Source organism: Amblyomma maculatum, chromosome 11 (genome assembly GCF_055883805.1).
Source record: "Amblyomma maculatum isolate TAMU_Amacu chromosome 11, ASM5588380v1, whole genome shotgun sequence".
Classification (NCBI taxonomy): domain Eukaryota; kingdom Metazoa; phylum Arthropoda; class Arachnida; order Ixodida; family Ixodidae; genus Amblyomma; species Amblyomma maculatum.
This window is the reverse complement of record NC_139354.1, coordinates 66,521,031-66,545,174: the sequence shown is the minus strand read 5'-3', so window position 1 is coordinate 66,545,174 and position 24,144 is coordinate 66,521,031. Positions and strand designations below refer to the sequence as shown.

The window sequence follows — 24,144 nt, the reverse complement described above, 5'->3', positions numbered from 1 at the left end:
CGACTGACCAAAACGACGACCGGAACTTTGTCAGACTTTCAAGCAGTTTGGCATGTATTTATTGCACTGAATAAAGCGCCGTGGTAAACGGCATTAAATATTTTGTAACATATTGAGGCTTTAGTAGTTTTTTCCTGCGGGAAAAAACTACTAAAGCCTTCGCCAGCTTTTAACATGTGACAGGCAATATACTGACTCAAGGCTTGAGGTGCGTTGAACCAAAGTAGAGCCACTTCACGCACTATCGACACAACTCTTTCGAGACGTCCGTCGAGTCACCACACTGCATTCTTGCACCAATAAATTTAAGCGGGGCAAGTATCGGAACTTTTTTTTTTTTTTATTTGCAATTATCTTTTCCACTGCCACTTATCGCGCATGCTGACGAGACGCAACAATAGTGAAAGGTGAGGCACATCTTTCATTGCAGATGAATGATTACAAAATGTGGTCGTCGTAATCCGAAAAATGTTAGTCCACGTTAATTGTTGAAATCTGTCAACTGATTTCCGCATATAATGTAGACGCACTGTACGAAGGCAACACAGCTGCTCAAAATGAAAAATAAAAGTAAAACAATGTTCACTCCACAAGGTATCGCTCAATCACACCGAGTATCTCTGCCTGGCACTTGACGAGTTTTCTGGTGTCCAGTGACCGAAGCAGTGCAGTCACAGTCTTTCCAAAGTACACAGCAGCATCATCACAGTCGGCACTCTCTGCGACAGTACGGGCCACTTTGGGGACAGGCTGGCGCTCTGTGTCGAACTCTGACGTTGCCAAAGTGCTGGCATCGGGCTCCCTGGGGCGCTTGCAGCTGCTTTCCGGTTGGGACTGGCCGACTTCAGGTGGAGGCGATGTTGTACTTGCCATTGAGGTGGCGCTGATTATTCGAAACTGTAGGTTGTTCTCGCAGGGGTCATCGGGCAGTAGGACCTCATCGTAGGATTGCGGGGGTGGCTACGTAATAAGAACAACAAGAACAAGCATCATGGAAAAGAAACGCACACAATTGGACATAATTGAAATAGGTTATATATCAGTATTGGTCACATTCTGACGATGACAAATGTTTGCAGTTAGTGGGTTGGCCTCTCTCGATTTAGGCCAGAGATAAATTTTGTGCAATTTCTGTTGAGGTCAAATTTTGTGGTTCCAGGATCCAGATTTTGGGGAAGCCCCATCCAAATTTAGAGGTCACCATCAGGTTAACCATGCTCTAATTAATCGGGCACCTAATTTGGTGCTATTTTATGAATTACCCATACACTGAATTGTTGACAGTTCTTGTGGACCTGTTCTGAAGACAGGGTCTGTCCACGTGACTCATGAGCCAAAAAAAAAAAAAAAAATGCTTTCGCCTTAAAAACTCAAAATATGCACAACCCTGAAAGGCCGCCACTGACAGATCAATATTGTCAGTATGATAAAAAAGTTTCTACTACCAGGTGGTGTTACTGTGGATAGAACTGAAAAAAAAAAAAAAGGTTAAAGCACAATCATCTTAATGATGAACGGCTTAGCGATTATCCCGCGAGCAGAAAAGAGGCCACCAAATAGCACTTGCCTCTGCCGACTGCGAGCGTCGCGTCGTAACTATAGTGCTAATCCTATTTCCCCACCTGTCACTTTGCCGCACTCTACAATGACTGCTTCCTCTACCAAAGTGATAATATAGGCACAATCACATGGTGGGTAATGTTGCATAATGCACTGGTTCCAAATGGCTGATAAGCTCCTATAGACTAGGCAGTGCACAGAAGTATATACTCGTTCTCACGCACGTGGCCTCTTCTCAACTTTGAAACCGAGTGTGCATAATTGCGGTAGGAGGCCGACACTACACAGGCAAAATTTCATGAAATTCGAAAAGCTCTGAATGCAGCCAATTCTCCTCCTTTCTTTTTTTTTTCAGAACTTCGTGAAACTCCGGAATAAAAGAATCGAGAACAGAAATATTTACTAGATGAGCTGATTTTCTAACCCGAAATAAGTAAGGAATTATAGGTTTTCCCGGAAACAAATTTGCTGTAAAGGATTTTCAGGAAAATATAGCAACAGGAAGAAGAGATTCAGTCTCAACCGTCTTGGTAGGAATGGGTATTGCGCAAATATTCGCATGTCGGGCTTCAAGCATACGCAGATATGTTTGTTGTACGTGATGGTCTAGCTTGTTGCACAGCTTGTTACTACATTAAAATGAGATCGGTTTCTTTGAGATGACGCAGGCGATTCAAGAATGCAGACTACTCGACGTAGTCAGCGATTGCTTGCTGCAAATGCCTACCACAACGTGGGCAATTCGGTCAAGACGCTTGGCCACCTCCGAAATGACTATTTTATAGTGTGTAGCAGTGACACAGCGAAGTGAAATTCATTTAGATGTTTTATCATTTGTTTTTGTTGCACAGGACTTTGAAGAATAACGAAAAAAAGCAAAAAAAAAATACAATTGTCTTAAAATTATTTCAGTTTTTTTTTTTTTTCTTTTTCGGAAGCTTAATGCGTGATGGCAAAAACTTATGCGAGCTGCTCCTTCCGCGGGAACGTATGGGGCAGCTGATACAGCCACGAGGCCGGCTGAAAACTGTTTTACTTTAATGCACAATCTCCGAAGCACATCAGACGTGTAACTTATAAGGAACATGCGCCGTAGGGAGGGCACAGGGAATTGTCAGTTTATCAAAAAAAAAAAAAAAGTGAATCATAGTGCAACGCTTACAAAATATTCTAAAGTTCCGAGTCTGATCTCAGAATTAGAGCTATAACGGGCGCGCCAGAGACTGACTTAATGTAAAAACAAAAGAAATCTAAAACTGTCAGAAATGTGCCTTCAACCAGCGCATTTAGCGTTGAAAACTAGATGCTAATCCACTACTGAAAAGCACTTTTCTTACTGCCTCTGCAGGCAACGTGTGAATAAATACTCCCTGAAAACACAACAATCTGTTCTCAACTGATGGCGGGGAAGTGTTAACATTTTTTCGGGGAATGTACTATCGGCGTCAAATGAAACGCGAACAGCGGAACGCGTGGCGAGGCCCAACTGAGGCCGCTTGCCTGTCGTTATCAGTGAGAGGCACGAATTTCCGGTTCGCGATAGTTTACTTGTATTTTCTTTGACGTTCGTTTTCTGCTTTGCCACTGGAGCGCCACATTCATACTTAGCACCAATTACACCTTGCACAGCGCTTTGATTGTGCTTCCCCCGATGCGATGTTATCAGCATCTGGTTGCCATTCGAACAGCGTAGGTGGCCGATCGGGAACGGTCGGTGCGCTACGTGACGTTTTTAATTGCTCTTTCTTCTGATAAGCCTCTTTCGCCAGAGAAACCGCGCTGCGGCACTTGCGATCGGTGGTAAGTAGGAATGTGACGCTCCATGTGGCAAAACAAGAAAACGAAGGCCAAAGACAATAGAAGCAAACTGTCGCGAACCGGAAATTCGCGCCGCTCGCTGATAACGATAGGCAGGCGGCCTCAGTTGGGCCTATCGCCACGCGTTCCGCTGTTCGCGTTTCATTGGACGCTGATAGTACGTAATCAAGAATGACGATGCATTCAGCAGGCTGTTTTGAAACTTTTACCAGGGAAATCGAACACTTCGTTTTGGTGGCGCGACCACCGTTCACTTCACCGGCTGCATACCACAAATACACGTTCAAAGAATTCTGGCATCTTATCTTCCTCACTCTGGCATGTCAAAATTGCATATAAGCAAACACCAAAGGAAGAATACCGTGTCTGCTTCCCCGGCATCATCGTCAACTGCTCCGCTGAGTTCCCGCATCCTTGACATGGGCTCCAAGAAAGACATTGGTTCATAGTAGCGCCATTTTCCTACGTAGACACCATCCGAGTCCTGGTCGCTCAACCGTCGGATTTTTCTTCTTTCGTCTCGGTATGTCCGCCGCTTGTTCTTGAACAGCGCCCGCAAGGAGGCTGCGAGAGTAATGGACGCATTCACCGCCACGTGAGGCTCAATGTGAAAAACAATAAAGCAAGCATACACAACTAAGAATGTCATCTGCAATTTGACCATGTAACCAAGTGCGTCAGTAAAGCAAAAACAATGAGCAAAGTAATACATATACTTTGATGAGCCTGAGTCGCTTTGGGATGTTAAACCACACAAACCAAACCAACGAACTAAATCCATGACTGGCGAGTTATGACTCAAACTATTATTAGACGTCCTATTTGTCTAGATGATGTCACTTAATGTCCGCTTAAAGTTGATGAGCCAAACCGGATGTTACTGTCTACTAACTGAATATTTGACCTTAAGGTTGGCTATATATAAGATTGCCACATTGACATGAAATTCGGCTTTGCATTGAGTAAAGAAAAGTGCGCCGCATAGCGCGATGGGATGCAGTGTTGTTTGAAATGTGGGTATGAAAGAACAAGGCTAACTATGCCGCCGGCCTCGTTTGGTTCGCTTCAATGAAGTTTTTTTTCTTTCTTTACGCGAACAGAATATGTGCAAAAACGGAAGCCAAACTGGCCGCCTCCATTGCTACGTTGTGGCTGGCGCATTGCGGGACACGATTTAGATGCGAATTGGAGGTTGTCGTGGAGGAGTCAGAAGAACGCGCTACAAGGCTGGAGGATGACCATAATCGAACAAGAACATCGCACCGCTTTCGCTAGGACCACTGCTTTAAGCATGATTAAACCTGCCTATTTTCACACTGCTGTGCTGCCATCATGATGTTCCCAGGCGCGCTGTGTGCTTTCCTTTTCGTGCCGCAGTGATTACAACCCGTTTTCGGATAAAAGGCAGTGAGTACTGAGGATGGGCTACTAAATAATATATTGGATTGCTCAGAACGTGTCTAGTAACAAAACGTTCGAAAAAAAAAATTAGGGGCACATTAAGCTTTGCCGATATGGGTATGCCGCGTTAGCATTTCACACACACGGATGCTGCATGCTCCCTAACTTCGTTTAATTTCTTTGGCTTTTGTATCTTTTCCTTTAAATTTGTATTCATTTTCTGTACTGCGATGCTTAGCATCGGTAAACATTGGTTTTCTCGACTGATCGCAGCTGACACCTTTGACCGCAATTTTCTATTGTTTTTCTCAAATATTTTATTGAATTAGTTGAACAGTTACATTTTGTTTATTAGCCCCATCAAGCATTAGCTGTTTATTTTAAGCATTTTGACACCTATGAAGCCGCCTTTTGTAATTTCTAATTGTTTCAATCATTTAATCGATCAATTACACACTATAATTTTTTAATTGGCATTATCAAGCATTGTCTTTTCATTGTGAGCGCGTTGAAACATTTCTACTTCGTATTGCAGTTATTTATTGGATCAATTACATACTTTGTGATTTTTCTTAGCATCATCGAATACTGGTTTTTCATTTTGAGCATTTTGACGCATTTGAAGTTTGAACTCCCTGTTTTTCTACTTTGATCATACAACAATTAATTACAATGATTTGATTAACTCGTCATTGCCTATCACACACCAATAAATAATCAATCACAATAACCAGAAATTAGAATGATATAATTGCTTTGCGCATCACCCGATGGCCATACGTATCATAAACACTGTGCCCTCACCTGGCTGGAAGATTGCGTGCACGTCATGCCTTCGAGAAGCTGCGGCGACGCCATAGAATCATATTTATGTTCCTCGATGGTGGCGCAGATTCCGGCTTTGTGCCGCTGTCACTACATATCTAGAACGTGAGTCGAAAAACCAGAGAGGTGTACATCTCGAGAAACAACTTTTAGTATAACCATAAACAACAAAAAAAAAAACAAAAAGAAATAGGTTACAGGGCACCAATTAGCATGCACACATCAGGCAACACCACACGCAGGTGGATTTAAGGATCGCGACAATATGGTCCTAATTGGTCTTTAGAGTCCTTCACAAAACAAAAACGAATCGATGAGTAGGCAAATGTTCAAATCGGTACTTAGCGGCGATTCAGATGAGGGGTGTCGCTCGAGTTGTCCTCGCTGGGGCCTCCGGAGCGTAGCCGAAGGAGCGTCTCGACGATCCGGATCGCGGCCGAGATACGTCGGCCTAGGAGGGCAGCCTCGATACGTCTTTCTCACTCCAGGTCCAAAACTCGTCTCCTCTTCCCTGCCCCCGGGGCAGCCGCACCGAGCAGGCGTCGTCGCATGCATACCGTTCTCCTCTCCCGCCGGGAGCATTGCGCCCATGTATCTTCCCGGCCGTGGGATCCGCGAGTTGGCGTGACCTTGAGGTTCCCGAAACCACGCGGTTACGACGTCTGGTCTTCTGTCTAAACGATTATTGCTTCCGCGCAGACGCGCGCACTTTACGCCGTCTGCCTGGCTCCGTCCCCGTGGTATATGTCTGCTTCGCCTTTTGCGGGCCGGTTGTTTCTCCGTTTCCGTTCTTGTTAATTCTTTGCTTTTCTTCCTGAGGCGGCGTCTGGCACTCACACGTGACAAGTACCCCCACACTTAAGAGTTTTCCCGCACGGAAAACTACTCACTGGCGTAATAAACACACACACGCACAGGCAAACGTCACAACAAACTGCACTGTTCACATAGTACAAACCATCAATAGCAAAGCTCGAACGCACGTGTATACTTCTTTTCTGCTGCTATATGGACATGCTACACACGCTGACAAATATAGCCTTAGTCCAGCCTACTTAGGAAGTCCGCTCCTACGTTTTCTCTCCCTTTTATATACTCGATGTGGAAGTCGTACTCCTGGAGAGTCAGACTCCATCTCATCAGCCTTCCGTTTGACCATTTAGTTTTTGTCAAACACTGTAGGGGCTGGTGATCCGTCTGTACTTTGAAATGTGTTCCGTACAAGTACAAGTGAAACTTCTTTACTGCCCACACCAGTGCTAAACATTCCTTTTCTACCGTCGAGTAGTTCTTTTCGCACTGGCTAAGCTTCTTGCTCGCATACGCCACAGGGTGCAGGATGCCGTCTTCCTCCTGCATCAGTACTGCGCCCAGAGCTGTGTCTGATGCGTCTGTGCGCAAAACAAATTCCTTGTCTACATTAGCGGCTAGCAAGACGGGTGGTTGCGCCAAGCATTCTTTCAGTTGACTGAACGCTTCTTGGTGTCGGTCAGTCCAGTGCACCGCATTTGGCGCCCCTTTCTTTGTCATTTCTACGAGTGGGAGAGCTTTGTCGGCGTACTGTGGGATGAATTCCCTGTAATATCCAGTTAATCCTAAAAACGACTGCACCTGTTTCTTGGTGTTTGGTCTTGGTGCCGCCTGTATTTTTTCCAGGATATCTGGCTTCGTCGCTATCCTGCCCATTCCTATCTCGTGCCCGAGAAAAGACACTGATTCGAACCCGACCTCGCACTTTGTGGGCTTCACCGTCAGGTTTGCCTCACGGAGTCTCTCGAACAGGGCTTCGAGCGCATTCAGATGTTCTTGCCAAGTATCTGTGGCGACCAGAATGTCATCTATATAGTGGTGTACATTTGGAAGACCGCCCAAAACCTTTCTCATTAGCTTAGTGAACGTGGCTGCGGCAGTTTTTAAGCCAAACGGCATGAATCGAAACTGGAACAGGCCGTTAGCGCATGAGAAAGCTGTTTTTTCTTTGGAACCTTCCTCCATTGGTATTTGCCAATAACCTTTCGCGAGGTCGAACTTCGAGAAAAATTTCTTCTGCGCGACGCTCGCAAACACCACATCGATTCTCGGAATCGGCTCGCTGTCAGGAATTAACACGCTATTGAGCCGCCTGAAGTCAACACAAAGTCGATTGGAGCCATCTGTCTTTTTGACGACTACGAGGGGTGAGTTATAGGCAGACTCCGTGCGTTCAATTATGCCAAGTTCCAGCATATCTTCTACTTCTTTCTCGACTGTCTTGTGTGCAACCAGTGGCAAAGGATACTGCCTGACGTGTATGGGCTGCTCGGTGGTCAGTCGCAGCTTGCACTCAAGAAGCTTCGTCTTCCCGGGCAGGTCTGAGAAAATGGTGTCATATCGCTCCAGCAGACACTTGACTTGCGCTATCTTTTCTGTGTCCAGAGTCGGGTTAAGCGCCGCGTCCCTTGGTCCCGATGTCTTTCTTGTGTTGAAAGTAGGCACTTCCCCCGCGTCCGGTTCATCATTGATGACCATGCAGGCGATTGTATGGTCAAGATCAGGACGCCTCTCTTCATAACCTTTCAGCATATTTATGTGGAATACTTTTTTGTTTCCGTTCACGAGTAGCTCGTAGTCTACTTCATTCTTCTTTGCTGTTACTGGAAATGGGCCCTTCCACTGCATTGTGAGCTTGTTCTTTTCACTTGGCAGCAGGATCAAGGCTTTGCCCCCTGGCTTGAGCTGTCGATTCACCGACTTTCGATCATAAAATTTCTTATACTTCTCCTTTGCGGCTTCCAGGTTGCAGTGTGCGATCTTGCAGGTTTCTTCCAACCTCTCTCTCAGCTCCAGTACGTAGGTATACGTTGTCTTCTCTTCCGTTCCCAATTCTTTATTGGACCAGAACTCTCGGAGAATGGTTAGTGGTCCTCTGACGGCTCTGCCGTATAGCATTTCAAACGGCGAGAACCCCAAACTTGACTGAGGGACCTCGCGATATGCAAATAGCAGTGCCGGGAGGTATCGATCCCAGTCGGCCGGTCTTTCTTGGCACATTTTCCTCATCATGTGCTTGATTGTCCCGTTGAAGCGCTCCACCAGGCCGTTGCACATCGGGTGATAGGGGGTTGTCAGCAGTTGCTTCATTGACATGAGTCGGCTCACTTCCTGCATCAAGACCGATGTGAAATTGGATCCCCGGTCTGTAAGCATCTCTTTCGGCACACCATATCGCGAAAACATCTCGAGTAGCGCTTCGGCCACCTCGACTGTATCGATAGTTTTCAAGGCGATAGCATCCGGGTACCTAGTCGCCATGTCGACCAGGGTGATGACGTACCGATTTCCTCTTCTTGAGGAAGGTGTCATAGGCCCAATGATGTCGACTGCCACCCTCTGGAATGGCATTTCAATGGTCGGCATAGTTGCAAGTGGTGCTTTCCCAACTCTTCCTTTCGGTACCGTTCTTTGGCATATATCGCAAGATCTGACATACCGCTTCACGTCACTCTGCAGGCCAGGCCAGTAGAATTCTTCGGTTATTCTGTTCACTGTGTTCTTGGCACCTTGGTGTCCCGCCATAATCGAATCGTGACCCAGACACATGACGGATGGTCTCAATTCTTTTGGTGTCACTAGTTGTAGCGCTTCCCTTCCTGAGTTGAAAGTACATTTTCGGTACAACAGCCCATCTTGGATGAGAAACTGGAATGTCGTCCGGCCTTTCTTTCTTTTTAGAATTTCGCCAACCTTCTTGAAACAGTCCGCCAGTGACGCGTCGTTGCTTTGCTCCTGCGCTACCTTCTCGGGAGTCACCTTCAGTAGTTCCGCCGCAGGAACCTTGAGTTTGGGCATCTTCCCTTGTGCTGCTTTTGCTGCTCTAGTCTGTACGGCAGACGACACTGTGGGTGTTTCGACTTTTCCTTCAGCCGGCTCTAGGTTTCCGCTGCACTCTCTTGAAATCACGTTGGAGGGAGTCTTCACAACGGTTTCCTCTTCATCTTTTTCATCCTGATCCGGGAAATGTTCCCCACTGAGGGTCCAGTCGGCATCGGGATCGTCAACTTTTCGTACGCCCGCGATGTTTCCTAGCACCAAGTCATATAGGGGTGCATCTAGGCATTTCGCCAAGACCGGCCCCGAATAGTACGGTGTAGAAATTTCAATCATTGCCTCGGGAAGGTAGCGAACCGTGCTGTCAACCAGTAGCACCGCCGCAAGTTGACCGGTAAGCTCCTCATCTTCAACAAGGCTCCTTCTTACCAGGACAGTGTTTGTGCCACTGTCTCTCAACACGCTCACGCGCTGTCCGCGAATTTCACCTTTAACTACAGGCATCGACTCGCTGACGGTTGCGTGCCTTGCCGTTTCACCTTCCGATCTCTCACCCTCTGCCGTCTTTTCGACTTCCTCTGCGGTCAAGTCAGTTTGTCGGGGATGTACGATACACGCGGCTTTCTCTTGCGTCCGATATCTGCAGTCTTCTGTACGGTGGCCCCTCTTGTTGCAGTTTTGGCAGAATGTCTGCGTCTGCCCTCTATTTCCTCCAAGCCTACAGTCCGAGGCGCGGTGTCCAACACGGTTGCACAAGAAACACCTCGGGGGTTGCCTAAATGTGCCACTTTGCACTCCTCGCTTTACCGCGTCGACATCGGAAGCTCTCCCGTTGTCTTCCTTGACCTTTCCTAGGTTTCTATGGCCTTGGGCTTCCATGAACTGGTCAGCATATTCTGTAAATTCCTCTACTGTCTTCAACTTCCGCTCTTTCAGAAATATGGCCAACTTCGGGTGACAGCAGGCCAAAAACTGTTCTGCCACCATTAGATCTCTCACCCCTTGGTATGTTTTTTCAACCTCTGCCATTTCCAGCCATCGCTCAAAGTAGTTCGACAATCGCGATGCGAACTGCTTTGCTGTTTCCGCATCATTTGGTTTACTGCTTCGAAACCTATCTCGAAAACCTTCCGCGGTTAAACGGAACCTCTGCAGAAGTGTTTTCTTCACTTTGTCATAGTCCGTCGACTCTGATGCGGGCATCCTCCCAAAGACTGTTAATGCCTCGCCCACCAGACAAAGGCTCAGGGCTGTTGCCCATTCGCTCTTACTCCATCCTTGGCCTGTTGCGATTCTCTCGAAACGGTGCAAATACGCATCCAAATCGTCCCGCTTATCGTCAAAAGGAGCCATCAGCTTCCTTGGACAGACCGCTGTTGGGCGTGGGGCCCCAACACCTGACGAGAGTCCTGTTGCCTCTGGCACGGCTCCAACGTTAGTGTTCGCAAGGCGTAACCTGAGTTCAAGCACTTCTTTTTCCTGTGCCAATCTCTTTTCTTCTACCTCAGCCATCCGCTTAGCTCTCTCTTCTGTTTCACGTGCCTGCTCGCGAGCCCTGTCGCTCTCTTCAAGCGCCTGCCTGTGCGCCAACTCTTTTTCCTCTCTGTGTCTCGTTTTCTCTTCCTCATAAAGAGCCATTGTTTCCTCTTTCGTGAACCCGAGCTTTTCGGCTCTAAGCATAAGCTTTTGGAGGTCCATCTCTCTGGTTTTAGCACGAACACAAGCGTGTTGACTTTAACGTTCAGACAAAATGACTAAAGAGAATCCTGGCAGGCTCGCCATAAATTTGTCACTACATATCTAGAACGTGAGTCGAAAAACCAGAGAGGTGTACATCTCGAGAAACAACTTTTAGTATAACCATAAACAACAAAAAAAAAACAAAAAGAAATAGGTTACAGGGCACCAATTAGCATGCACACATCAGGCAACACCACACGCAGGTGGATTTAAGGATCGCGACAATATGGTCCTAATTGGTCTTTAGAGTCCTTCACAAAACAAAAACGAATCGATGAGTAGGCAAATGTTCAAATCGGTACTTAGCGGCGATTCAGATGAGGGGTGTCGCTCGAGTTGTCCTCGCTGGGGCCTCCGGAGCGTAGCCGAAGGAGCGTCTCGACGATCCGGATCGCGGCCGAGATACGTCGGCCTAGGAGGGCAGCCTCGATACGTCTTTCTCACTCCAGGTCCAAAACTCGTCTCCTCTTCCCTGCCCCCGGGGCAGCCGCACCGAGCAGGCGTCGTCGCATGCATACCGTTCTCCTCTCCCGCCGGGAGCATTGCGCCCATGTATCTTCCCGGCCGTGGGATCCGCGAGTTGGCGTGACCTTGAGGTTCCCGAAACCACGCGGTTACGACGTCTGGTCTTCTGTCTAAACGATTATTGCTTCCGCGCAGACGCGCGCACTTTACGCCGTCTGCCTGGCTCCGTCCCCGTGGTATATGTCTGCTTCGAATTTTGCGGGCCGGTTGTTTCTCCGTTTCCGTTCTTGTTAATTCTTTGCTTTTCTTCCTGAGGCGGCGTCTGGCACTCACACGTGACAGCCGCGACCGGCAGGAACAGTTCCCGTCTCCCACGGGGGAGAATCGTCTAGCCGGCGCACGCCGCAGCGCGGGTGCATACATCGCGGTTCGTAGCCAGCTAGTACCCTGGCTAAGGAGTCTACATGATGCGCCCCAACGCTACGGCAAGCTTACTGCATTTACAGGGTTCGCCATGCATACTGCTTGGCTTGCGCAAATGTGGAAAGACAAAAAAAAAAAAAAAATCAACAGGCGTCCGAGTAGGAGCGGATAACAACAGGCAGCTTCAGCGCTCGCATATCACTCTTCCTATTTTATTTTGTGCTGAATCTGCTGTCTTCCTTACATTGTTTCGCTGAGCGGCAATTAAATGTCGGGGAACAGAGACGATGCCTTGTGTACTTCGCCTTCGTGTCGGTCTGCGTGCGAAAAAAAAAAAAAAAAAAACAGCGATATCCATCCCGGAGACTATCCGCTCTCCTGGGAGCACAGGGCTATTTTGGCCTTCCAATGACGTTGTGCACGCCCTCTCCACATCGGGACCTCCCGCATGTATGCCGCTTTCTTGTCGCACTTCACATTCCCCAATCATCGCTCTCCCGTGCCACAGGCCAACTCGCAAGAGCAACACTAGTCGGAGCGGCCGTCGCTTTATACGACACGTGGAACGGTCAGTGCGTGCTACAGCCGCATGGCGGTCGTCAAAAATCTTCGGAATAATATAAAAACGCGTTATTTGTGCCCATAAACACGTTCTATTACCTGACAGCGCAACATGTCGCTCAAGTCATATAACATGGTTCCTATCCTTGCACATGCGGATACCACAAGGCGAAGTCTTCCGGGGAATGACGCTCCATTTATTGAAATACATCCCCGATGTACGCCTTTTCACGATATCAACTTTCTTTCCATCTGCTAAAGCAATTTCCCATTCAGTTTATTTGCGAGCTGTAAATGATATTCCCGTTCGGAGTGGCAGCGCGTGGAAAGTAAGATAAGCGTGGCTGTACGCATGACGCGCTTGTTTCAGGAACTGCACGATCCGACTCGTACAGCCACTCATAGATTGATCTCGCTTGTGGCACCGGCATGCGCAGGCACCGGCTACAGCGCACACTGCTTTCCTCTTCCTTGACCGCAGAAGATGCATAAATGGCAGCTACGCGTTATTTAAGCAGTAAATATGATTTAGACGCTGTCATCAATCATACGCCGCAGTACGTGAAGGCGATGTGTGGTATTACCCGAAATGATTTCAACGAACACTGTTTCATCGCGGAAAAGAATAGTGAATGTACGATAACTGCTTAATTAGACAAGTGCACATGGCGGAGCAATACGCTGTGGCAGCACGCAAACAGGCAACGGTCGCTCCGAGCGACGTTGCTCTGACGGGTTGGGCTGTCCGTTCTTGAACTCGCATGAGAGAGAGCGGGACCAACGTAACTGCAGCAGGCGGCGCCGCGCGTTGTCCCAGTGGGCGCTGTTTTCAAAGCGTATGACTAAATAGTTCGACCGTATCGAATATTTGCTGCCTGCATTGATTTGCTCAATGAAATGAATTAAATAAATTTGACGAGACAAATTGTGCATTTGGCCCATTGAACAAACATGCTCTTAGCTCCTCTAATACAATTTCCATTACAGAAGGGCGAATTCCACTCCACACGGTAATAAAGCTCTCCCAGAAAGGCGCTCAGCAAGGTGATGGACTAAACAAACCATCGTTCTCCCTGTGTACCTCATGCCCGTGTCCTCTCAAACGGCCAAATAGCACAGGAAGGAAATTAGCGACAGCGCATATGGCTAATTACGTTAAAAGGAGAAATAGAGACACCTACCGGCTGTGTAAGGACCATACGCAGGCCAGTTCTTCCTCATCAGAGTCACCACGTCATCCCACAAAGTCTCCTTGACAGCTCGCTTTTGGTAATCCGGGTGATAGACGTCCCAAACACCTGGTCTCTCCCTCAACAGGTCAAGGAAGTAGTCGGTCGCCTCGTGGGATAAGGTCATCATCGTCGAGATGGCTTCGGTTTCAGGGACGACTGTACGACGTAATCCGGGTGGCGTCAGCGTGCGGGCAAGTCTATGATGTGGTACTGGGTCAGGAGGATCGCAGGCGACCAGCACGCTAACTGGAATCACGTTCACGGTGCCGTCCGGTCGCCTATCGAGGCGTACGAGCGTACCGGGGCCAGGAAGTTGAACACCGCAGCCCGCCGGCTGCCCCAGAAGCATCGCGTGGGGAGCACCACGCTGTGCACAACGAGCACGTTTGTGGACGAATGTCGCCAAGTGCTGGAGCAGCTCCCCACCCGCTTCGGCAGCTGGGCCTGCACTGGTAGTGGGGAGGGAGAGGCGGCAACAGTGACGGGGAGGCTACCGACGACGAACAAAAACCGGAATACGCCCTCCTGGCACCGTTTATCCTCCTCCTGCCGAAGATCCCCCTTTCCCACCGGGGAGGCCCCCTTGAAACATCTCCAGGCTCGCCCGAGGTGCCGGGGCTGAACAAAGGAGCGGGGACAATTCTTTAGTGCCGTGCCTGCACGTCAGATTTCTTTACTGGTGTTCCGAGCAGTGGAATGGTATGGTTGGTCTCACCGCGGCTTCTCTCCTTCCTTCAAGCGCCACAGTTTTCAAAAGTCACGTCATCCGCGGCTCCGGTCAACTGGGGACCGGCTCCGCGGAGTGTTGTCATCTGACGACCGACGTCACACTCACATTTCGGCCGGAGAGTGAAAACGTACCCTTGCGAGGGGTCGGAGTCAGCGTATTTTCAAAGCCGTTTTAGACGCCAGCGCCGCCAAGCGGCGCCTGAGGACACATTGTAAAAGTAGGCTCTCTCTACACTCTCGAGATGGCGCTACGGTAGCTACAGCTACACAACGCGCGTAGTTTGATTGGCGTACGTTTGAAGTTTCCCGGGATTTAAGAGCTACGAGATCAGGGCCTGCCTTACACCAAAAGGCCTTCTGTGTAGAACTCCTCTGATGTGCCCCTCCCTTTCTCGTTCTTCGTTTTGCGTCTTTTTATATGAATATTCAAAATTTACGTTTTTCCATGGAATTCACGACGAGGAAGGTAGAGCGGTATTCTCTACATTTTCGTCAGACAGCAGAACGACCTAGCTTTGATGATACAAGCAATGTACATTCGTTAGCTTTCACAAATTCAAAAAAAAAAAAAAAATGTTGAGAGAGGACGAGTCAGCGCTTTACGTCTATCGGTCACTTCCTGCCGAAACCTACAGGTTCTCCAGAAACCAAGCCGGTAGGTCGTGCCAGCATGATTGGTTTTTGCGATTTCCTTGGCTTTCTTATGACAGAAAGAGCATAGTCGGGTACCACTAGTGCCGTCGACATTTTGCTGAAATCGGGGACAACGCTCGAACTATGAAACTAGGTTTTGTTAAGGCTGGTTTTAACTATCGGAAAAAAAAAAAAAAAAAACTATCGAAAACTTCCAGCCATATGAAAAGAGTACATTTCGCTTGGTCTCCGAAATCGAAACTTGTCACGCCCGGCAGAGATTCCAGAGTTAAATTGGCATCGATTAAACGCTGCCTGCATTTTTAACTGATTAGATGCATGTCTGGGTCTCAAAAAGCTAAACATTTTCTTAACACCGGCTGCAAAGCGTACAGGTCAAATATGAGGCGGTTCACAAGGTACAATTGTGAAGTAGCTGAACCTGCGTAAATGAACCTTTTCGCAAGTAAAGCCACTGCGCATGCGCTAAGCTTCCTCTGCCGCCATTTCTTGCCCCGATATGCGAGGCAACAGGGGAGGGGTTCGCTGCACGTGCTTTTCCACGAAACGACATCCCTTGCTTCATCGACGCGTTAAACTGCCGCGAAATGCGTGCAGTGCAAGACTCTTCTAGGTCCTCGGAAATGCTCGCATTGTATTGTTCTCTGCCCCCCCCCCCCCTTCCCCCCCCCCTCCCCCCAGCTCTGTCCGTGTCCTCTAGCTTACTCCAAGCGTGAAGACGCGACCAGGTTTGAGGGCGGGGGAGGGGGGAGGAAGTCTACCGATGATTCACGCGTTTTTGCCCAGGCTATGCGAGACCAGCCATTCACTCAACTTGGAATGCGGGGTGCCTTGGCAACCATTCGCCTTAATCGTACTTTGCCTGGCGGCTTTCAAGAGGGGTGCGCTACTGTGAATAATGTTTTTACCGCGTCAAGCTGTTTTTTTTTCCTCGGCACGTGGATATGTCGCTTTGAATGCCTGTATAGCTACGTCACGAGCCGATCCAGGCCCTCAACACGCATTAGTAGAGGTTTTTGGCCGCATAGTCTTGGCTACTTATACATGTTGGGGTACGATGCATGCAGAATGGATACAGCAGTGCTAAAAAGGCAACTCATACGCCATACAGTTACATTGTCGTAATACAACTGAAGTAAAAATCAAATGCTGGAGAAAGATTTTTATTTATTTCCCGATACTCCTATTATTTTCATTGATTGACAGTATAATATGTTAACCATGAATTCGTTGGCATTCTACCTCCTACAGTTAAAAAAAAAAAAAAAAGAGCTGTAGCACATATTGTGAGCCTTCCGTGGATCTTCTTTCATTTGTACATGCCATGATCTTGTTCTTTCATTTGTACATACCGTCATCATCGTTCCGCGGCGCCGGTTACGGCACGCGCCTGGGTTCATGATCGGATAAAAAGGCTAGACAAGGCATTGCTAGCCTTGCCGTCACGGCCTTGCCGTCTCGACCTAGCCTTCTTTCACAAGTGGTGGAGGTGCTGGAGATGGAGGCGCCGCTTGACGATGATGATGGTATGTACAAATGAAAGAGCCACGGAAGGCTCACAATATACTTCTGTGCACAAAATCAATTCAGCTGTGAAGAGCATGTAGCTTAAAATAGCGAAGATTGTGTACACTTCTAAGATTTCGAAGCACTGGTAAGTATATCTAGATCTTCTGGAGGAATAGCACAACACATTGTAAGAATGGCATGTCACAATTTTAGCTGAGCAACCGCAGTGTACCGGCCGTACTTGTAGGCAGCTACAGTGCACTGCAAGACAAGAAACCCTAGCAGCTCTGACTCTCTCGGACAGTGCAGAATAACCCGAGAAATCTTTGTAAAGGCTGCAAAAAAAAAAAAAAAAAAGAAAGCGCATAATGTTCTTCTGGGACTTGCATGCTTTCAGCTCTTTGCCGTCGCAGCTATAACATGCGTGACAGTCTGCTCCTACGTAACGCCAAAAACTGCGGCTGCCGCCAGTGTAATTATCCGGCTTCCGCTAGCGAAATACCTCTAAAATCTGTTTACTCCAGTATATTTTAGAGATATATGTAGCGACTGCATGATAACATCAACGACAAATGAGCTTTGGTGGACTGAATGATGCATGCTAAACTTCAGCATGAACGGACGACACACGTTGTAATTGGTTGCACTTGCAACGATTTTTCACCCGTTTTCTTGAAATACGAAACATTACATGGGGTAATTAATATGTACACAGATCATTATGACCTTCTCTACGACTTTATTTGCGCTTATAAAACACGTGAAAAGTCGAATTTAAGCTTCTCGATGCCGAGTTTCAAGCACACCTAAGCAGACGAGCTTCTCGTCGATGGACCCGGAAGTCCGAAGTACCCAGCGTGCTTTGCGGCGCGTTCAGATTGGACACCACTTAAAGCAAAGCGGAAGGCATGTATTTCCGGATTGCGCGGGCGCTATCATACTTTGGTCCCTACGGGCGCTGTCAAGATGGCGGCCATGGCCGCGGCGAGCTATGAAGCGATTTGGCCGCTCAATTGTGATTATTGTGAAAATAAATGTTTTGTCAAAGATGGAATGTTGCATTGTTTTGTGAGTATACGACTTACTCTCGGAGGTAAATAAATGTCTGTGCTTCCTCCCTGAAGCGAAATGTGTCGCAGAAAACCGCACCGCTGGAATCCGCAGCTGAGCGGGCACTGCGAGGTATGCGTCTTCATTCGTTTGAGCATAGCAATCCTTGTGCGTCTTATTTAATAGACAGTACCGTCGTAATGAGCCCTTTTGTGGTTTTAACGGAAGGATCAGCGTCACTGCTCTCACGTAGCTGGCTCTATTTATTTTCGCTCACTGATCACGTTTGGTTTCTCATCGAGGGATACGCGGCGGCACCCGCCCGCTCTGCGCAGCGGTTTTCGACGCGCGAACATGGTGGAAAAATTTCGAATTTTCTTCGCTTAAGTCTGCTGTAGTTTTACCTTGTTTCTGAAGAGGAGTGCAGAGGTGGCTTGTGCTGTGGCTGATTTAGTACGACTGAGGTCTCGTGGTGCTGCTGCGTTGCGCCAAATATTTAGCGTTTCTGTTCGTTCTTTCTGAATTACATACATATAGTAGCATTCGCGATGTTAAAAACGCTATTTACGCATGCACGGTCTGCTTGTAATATGGAAGCATATAAAACTGATTTATCATATCAGTATTAACATGTTAGAGATGACTATTAGGTGTACCGATGGCTCTTGAGTTTCATTTTAGGCACGTGTCACGTTACCGCCCTCACACACTTCCGCATCATGGCAAGGAAGCTTGCATGTTTTATTCGGTCTATATGTTGCCGAAACATTCAGCCTGCAGAATGTAATGGGAATAACTGGGTGGTGCGAACAAGATGACAAAATTATTTTTCATGCAAGTTTTTGAACATTTTATAATGCAACACTCTCTCATGCATAATCTGCATTTGCTTGTTTCCCTGCAGGTGGCTATCATAAAATGTGCAGCGACATCTCTGCAAGTCATCGAGACTAGGGATTACCTGGTCGTGCTCATGGCTTCAGCAGACATTACAATAAATGGGTGCCCTAATTTATGCATCTATATGTGTTTTAGTTATAGAAACAAGTATTGCCAGAAGTGAATGGAACATTTGCCGCTAAATATGACAAATTTCGTGTCAGGAGAAAATGGTTTCACTTGTTGTCAATACAAAGCATGAACCTTGATGTATGCATGCACAACACAGGAAGAAAAGAATGCACACAATATATCTAGGAAGTACGTAAGAGCATAGCTGTACATTCTCATGAGCGAGGAGGCGAAAAAATACCAGGAGCACTTGTCATTACGTCTATTTTATGTGAACAACCAACAGGCTTCCTGAGCGGTAAGCAAACTACAGATGCCGTTATAGCGATAGATGATCTCTGCCTGCAGCAACATAAAGCACTGTAGCATGAGTACTCGCAAATGGGGTGGTTTAGCAATGAAATTGTAGATGGTAAACCCTCGCCCCGTTTGCACCGCTTTCGAAGCTCCTCATTTAGTGACACCTGGGGCTGTATAAACAGTTTGCATGCTGGAAGCGCCCGCAGCAGAGAGCAGGGCATGTTGGCAAATAGTCATTAAGAAGTGGGGTCCGGGTGCTGCGCTTGATGGATCCTTGGCCAAGTAGACGCCCGTTCCATCAAGGAGAGAAGTGCTGACGAGTAAAGGAGGTATGGAGTTAAAGGACGAAGAAAACTGGGTTTATTTACATCTTGAATGCATCAGGAAAGAACTAGGAACCAGAACAAAACAAGAAACAGAATAAGAACAAGGAATCAGTCCGAGAGCACCAATGCACGGGCACACTCAGTTTTATGCAACCCCCGCCATTATGCAAGATGTAGAGGTAATCGGGAAAGTGCGATGCAGTGACCACAGGATGGTGAGGTCCCATATTAGCCTAAATCTGAAGAAGGAACGCAACAGATTAGTAAGAAAGAAACCCATCAACGAATTAGCGGTGAGGGGGAGGGCAGAAGAGTTCAGGATCTCGCTACAGAATAGGTTTTCAGCTCTAACTGAGGATGGCGACATTACCCTAGAGGCAAGGAACAATAATTTCAGAGATATCATTACTGAGTGCGCGGTAGAAGTAGGCGGTAGGATAGTTAGAGAGGATACCGGTAAGCTGTCTAAGGAGACGAAAGATTTGATTAAGAAACGCCAGAGTATGAAAGCTTCCAATCCAACAGACCAGATCGAATTGGCCGAGATATCAAAGCTAATCAATAAGCGCAAGGTGGCCGATATTAGGAAGTATAACATGGAGAAAATTGAGCATGTTGTAAAGAACGGGGGAAGCCTTAAAGCGGTAAAGAAGAAATTGGGCATAGGCAAAAACCAGATGTATGCGATAAGGGACAAGGCGGGCAACGTCATCACTAATATGGAAAAGATAGTCAAAGTAGCCGAAGAGTTCTATACAGATCTCTACAGTAGCCAAAGTAGTCAGGACCGTAATGAGATTGGCGGTAGGGAAAAACAGTCAGACGTTCCACCAGTGACGAAGGACGAGGTCAAGAAAGCACTAGAAACTATGAAAAGGGGGAAATCAGCTGGAGAGGATCAGATAACTACAGATTTGCTGAAGGACGGGTGGGATATCGTGCTAGAAAACCTAGCCACCCTGTATACGCAGTGCCTGGTGTCATCGACGGTACCGGAACCATGGAAGAATGCAAACATTATCCTCATTCACAAGAAAGGGGACTCTAAGGACCTTAAAAATTACAGACCAATCAGCTTACTGTCTGTTACGTATAAGGTATTTACTAAGGTAATCGCTAATAGAATCAGGACAACCTTAGACTGCAATCAAGCAAAGGATCAAGCAGGGTTTCGGAAACGGTACTCTACTATCTATCATATCCATACAATCAATCAGGTGATAGAAAAATGCTCGGAATATAACCAGCCCTTATACATAGCATTCATTGATTACGAAAAAGCATTTGACTCAGTTGAAACCTCGGCGGTGATGCAGGCATTGCGAAATCAGGGGGTAGACGAGCCATACGTGAAAGTGCTGGAAGATATATATAGCGGCTGCACAGCAACAATAGTTCTGCATAAAGAAAGTAACAAAATTCCCATAAAGAGAGGTGTTAGGCAAGGAGACACAATCTCCCCAGTACTATTCACAGCTTGTTTAGAGGAAGTATTCAGAGACTTGGAATGGGAGCAGTTAGGGATAAGGGTAGATGGAGAATACCTCAGTAATCTGCGATTTGCTGATGACATTGCCTTGCTAAGCAATTCGGGGGATGAACTGCAAATAATGATTGATGACTTAGACAGGAAAAGTAGAAAGGTAGGCTTCAAAATCAATATGCAGAAGACTAAGGTAATGTTCAACAGCCTCGGGAAGGAACAGCAGTTTACACTAGGTAGCGAAATACTGGAAGTAGTAGGCGAATATGTCTACTTAGGACAGGTAGTAACCGCAGACCCGGACCACGAAAAGGAAATAACAAGAAGAATACGATTGGGATGGAGCGCATTTGGCAAGCACTCGCAGATTATGACTAGCAGCTTACCGGTATCGCTCAAGAGGAAAGTATACAACAGTTGCATCTTGCCTGTACTCACCTATGGGGCTGAAACGTGGAGGCTAACCAAGAGAGTTCTACTTAAGTTGAGGACAACCCAGAGGGCTATGGAACGAAAAATGGTAGGGGTAACATTAAGAGATAGAAAGCGCGCAGAGTGGGTCAGAGAAATAACTCAAGTTACCGACATTCTAGTAGAAATTAAGAAGAAGAAATGGACATGGGCAGGACATGTAGTGCGAAGAGAGGATAACCGATGGTCGCTGAGGGTAACAAACTGGATTCCAAGGGAAGGAAAGCGTAGCAGGGGGCGGCAGAAAGTTAGGTGGGCGGATGAGATTAAGAAGTTCGCAGGGGTCAAGTGGATGCAGCTAGCACAGAACCGGGTTAAGTGGAGAAATATGGGAGAGGCCTTCGCCCTGCAGTGGGTATAATCAGGCTGATGATGATGATGATGATGATGATGATGACTGAGTTTTATAGTTTGCCTTCCCTACTCTCCCTAGGTGAAGGTAGGCCCGTACTCGAGGGAGTGTCGAACACTGTACTATCCCAAAATAGCACCCACTATCACTCCTGGTGACAAGCTTACGAAATAGTTCGTACTTGGTGGCGAGGAGGAAGCCGTTGTGTCGGTAAAGATGGCGGCACCAGTAGCGCTCAGTGGCAGCCGGCGCCTCTTGTTCTGTGCGCACACGTGCGTCAAAGGTGCCGAAGCACTGCCTGGCCCGGAAACACTGCCATCACCGCGGCGCCTGCTTTTTGAAGGAGGCGAAATGCAAGGCGCTTCTCTGCTTTTCGACATTAGTGGATGTTGAAGAACACTAGGTGGCCGACATTTCTGAGCCCACCCTTATATATGTATTGTAAGAGTGGTGCCTGACCCGTGACAAAGCAGAAAGAAGAGGAAAACGGACACTTCGCGCGCCGAAGACGATGAAGTTGTGAAAATGACAAAGCTGACGAAGCTCGAGCTGTCGCTGTGAGCGCTGGTGAGAGGAGAACAACAACAACTTCGTAGCTGATATACAATAAGATAATTATATTGCCATGCAAACTACCTAAACCGCCTCATTACACTTGGTGGAAGTGTCGCCTGTTCCCAACTTGGAGCTCCGAAGTCGCACCTTGTCCGGCTCTGCCATTATGATAGACGCCACGGTGCAGTCTGACCCTCTTGTTCCCAGCGCTATCATATGTTCGGGACCAGTACGACAGCGCGACCCACCCATCTTCAGCGGCACAGACGACACCGACGTAGAGGACTGGGTGACTTCATACGAGCGTGTGAGTGCCTACAATAAGTGGGACGATTACGTTAAGCTCACCAACGTCATATTCTATTTACGGATGTCGCTAGCTAGTGGTTCCGAAACCACGAAGCTGATATTTCAACCTGGCCAGCACTCAAAACTAGTCTCGCGGAGGTTTTCCGCCGCCCCACTGTTCGGAAACTTCGCGCCGAACAACAGTTGGGCTCTCGCGTCCAGTAGAAAAGCGAAAATTTCACAAGCTACATTGAGGATATTGTCGACCTGTGTAAACGTCTTTATCCATCTATGGCTGAAGCACAGAAGATCAAGCATGTCCTCAAAGGAATTGAAGAGGACGCATTCCACATGCTCGTCGCCAGAAACCTCCAAACCGTTTCTGACGTCATCTCTAGATGTCAGACTTATGACGAGCTCCGCAAACAGCGTCTCATGATGCGCCCGACCATTTCCTCGGATGAAGCACTATCGACACTGGATCTTCCCGGTGCTCCTCCCAGCGCTTCTCCAGCAAATAAAATCAGTTTGTGCGGGAGGAGGTGGCTCGACAGTTGTCCATGGTTACCAGCCGGCCCTACTCTTCATCTCTGTCGCCTTCTTACAAGCATGTCATTCAGGAGCAGGTTGCCGAGATCCTGCCAAGAACCAAATCACCGCTATGGTCGCCGCTCCGCCGAAGCATGCCGAAATCTCAAGCTGCCATCCGCTTTCACCCGCCGCGCTAACGTACGCGCTCCAGAGCCACATCTTCAATCGCCGGCCGCCAGTGCCTCTGGTGCCACCTACGCAGCCTGATCGGCTTTGCACCGGTCCCGCCATCCGAATTTGCGGCGCACACAAGATAACCGTTCGATATGCTACGTCTGCGGTGTAGCTGGCCATGTGGTATGGTGGTGTTGTGCACGGGGACCCCATTTTTATGACTATGGGCGCGCTCCAGCGTACAATATACCTTTTTCGAATCTGAGTCCGATCGTCCGCATTCGCATCACTCTCCGATACGTTCCAATTTATATAGCCACCAGTCGTGATCTCTCCGACGTCGGTCACGCTCTACTATGACCCGCCGATCACTACCCCTTCAGCCGGAAAACTAGGCGCTGCTGATCCGGAGGCGAGAACTACGCCCTGCAAGAATTAATTGTGGCTTAACTTTAGTTAACCCTAGTTTAATTGCGATAGCAATTGCGGAAGCTTCTCCTGCATGCTACATTATTCTCCTATCACGTCCTATCAGTGTAAGGTGCTACGTTATTGGGGACACTTCAGCTCATCCTTTAAAGGGAAGCTGAAGCACTTTTCGAAAAAATTGAGTTTTCGGCAGCATTTAGTTGTTTTTGGTCCAGTGAACAAGAATATCGCATGAAAAAAGGGCTTAAATAAACGCAAACAGCTGTTTTTTAGAAGAAAACGCGCGCCAGCGCCTCAGGGCGCCGAGCGAATGCCACTGTCGCCTGTGAGTGGTCGGGACCGTCGTGACGTCATCTACGGGCGTCCCGCGGGTCTCCGGCCTGCACCGACGGCGTTGCTGCGTAGTGCGTTGCTAGCGCGTTGCTTCAGTTGGCTGGAAGGCCTAGTCTT

The 24,144-nt window shown here is 47.8% G+C and overlaps 1 protein-coding gene across 1 annotated transcript; it reads right to left on the bottom strand.

Annotated features, from left to right (window-relative positions):
• Positions 1-65: 65 nt before the first annotated feature.
• On the bottom strand, positions 66-14,669 carry LOC146174016 (uncharacterized). Its single transcript, XM_084583819.1, has 3 exons — positions 13,782-14,669; positions 3,740-3,942; positions 66-960 (listed from the first exon to the last, which is right to left on the bottom strand). Exons 1-3 carry the CDS (start codon positions 14,179-14,181, stop codon positions 583-585), a joined length of 981 nt encoding a protein of 326 aa, XP_084439945.1. The 5' UTR covers positions 14,182-14,669; the 3' UTR covers positions 66-582.
• Positions 14,670-24,144: the final 9,475 nt, after the last annotated feature.

Coding starts and splice junctions, on each gene's coding strand:
- LOC146174016 (XM_084583819.1), bottom strand. CDS start 14,181: ATGCTTCTGGGGCAGCCGGCGGGCTGCGGTGTTCAACTTCCTGGCCCC. Junction 3,943..13,781: donor GTATGGTCCTTACACAGCCG/GTAGGTGTCTCT, acceptor TTACTCTCGCAG/CCTCCTTGCGGGCGCTGTTC. Junction 961..3,739: donor ATGCCGGGGAAGCAGACACG/GTATTCTTCCTT, acceptor CTTATTACGTAG/CCACCCCCGCAATCCTACGA.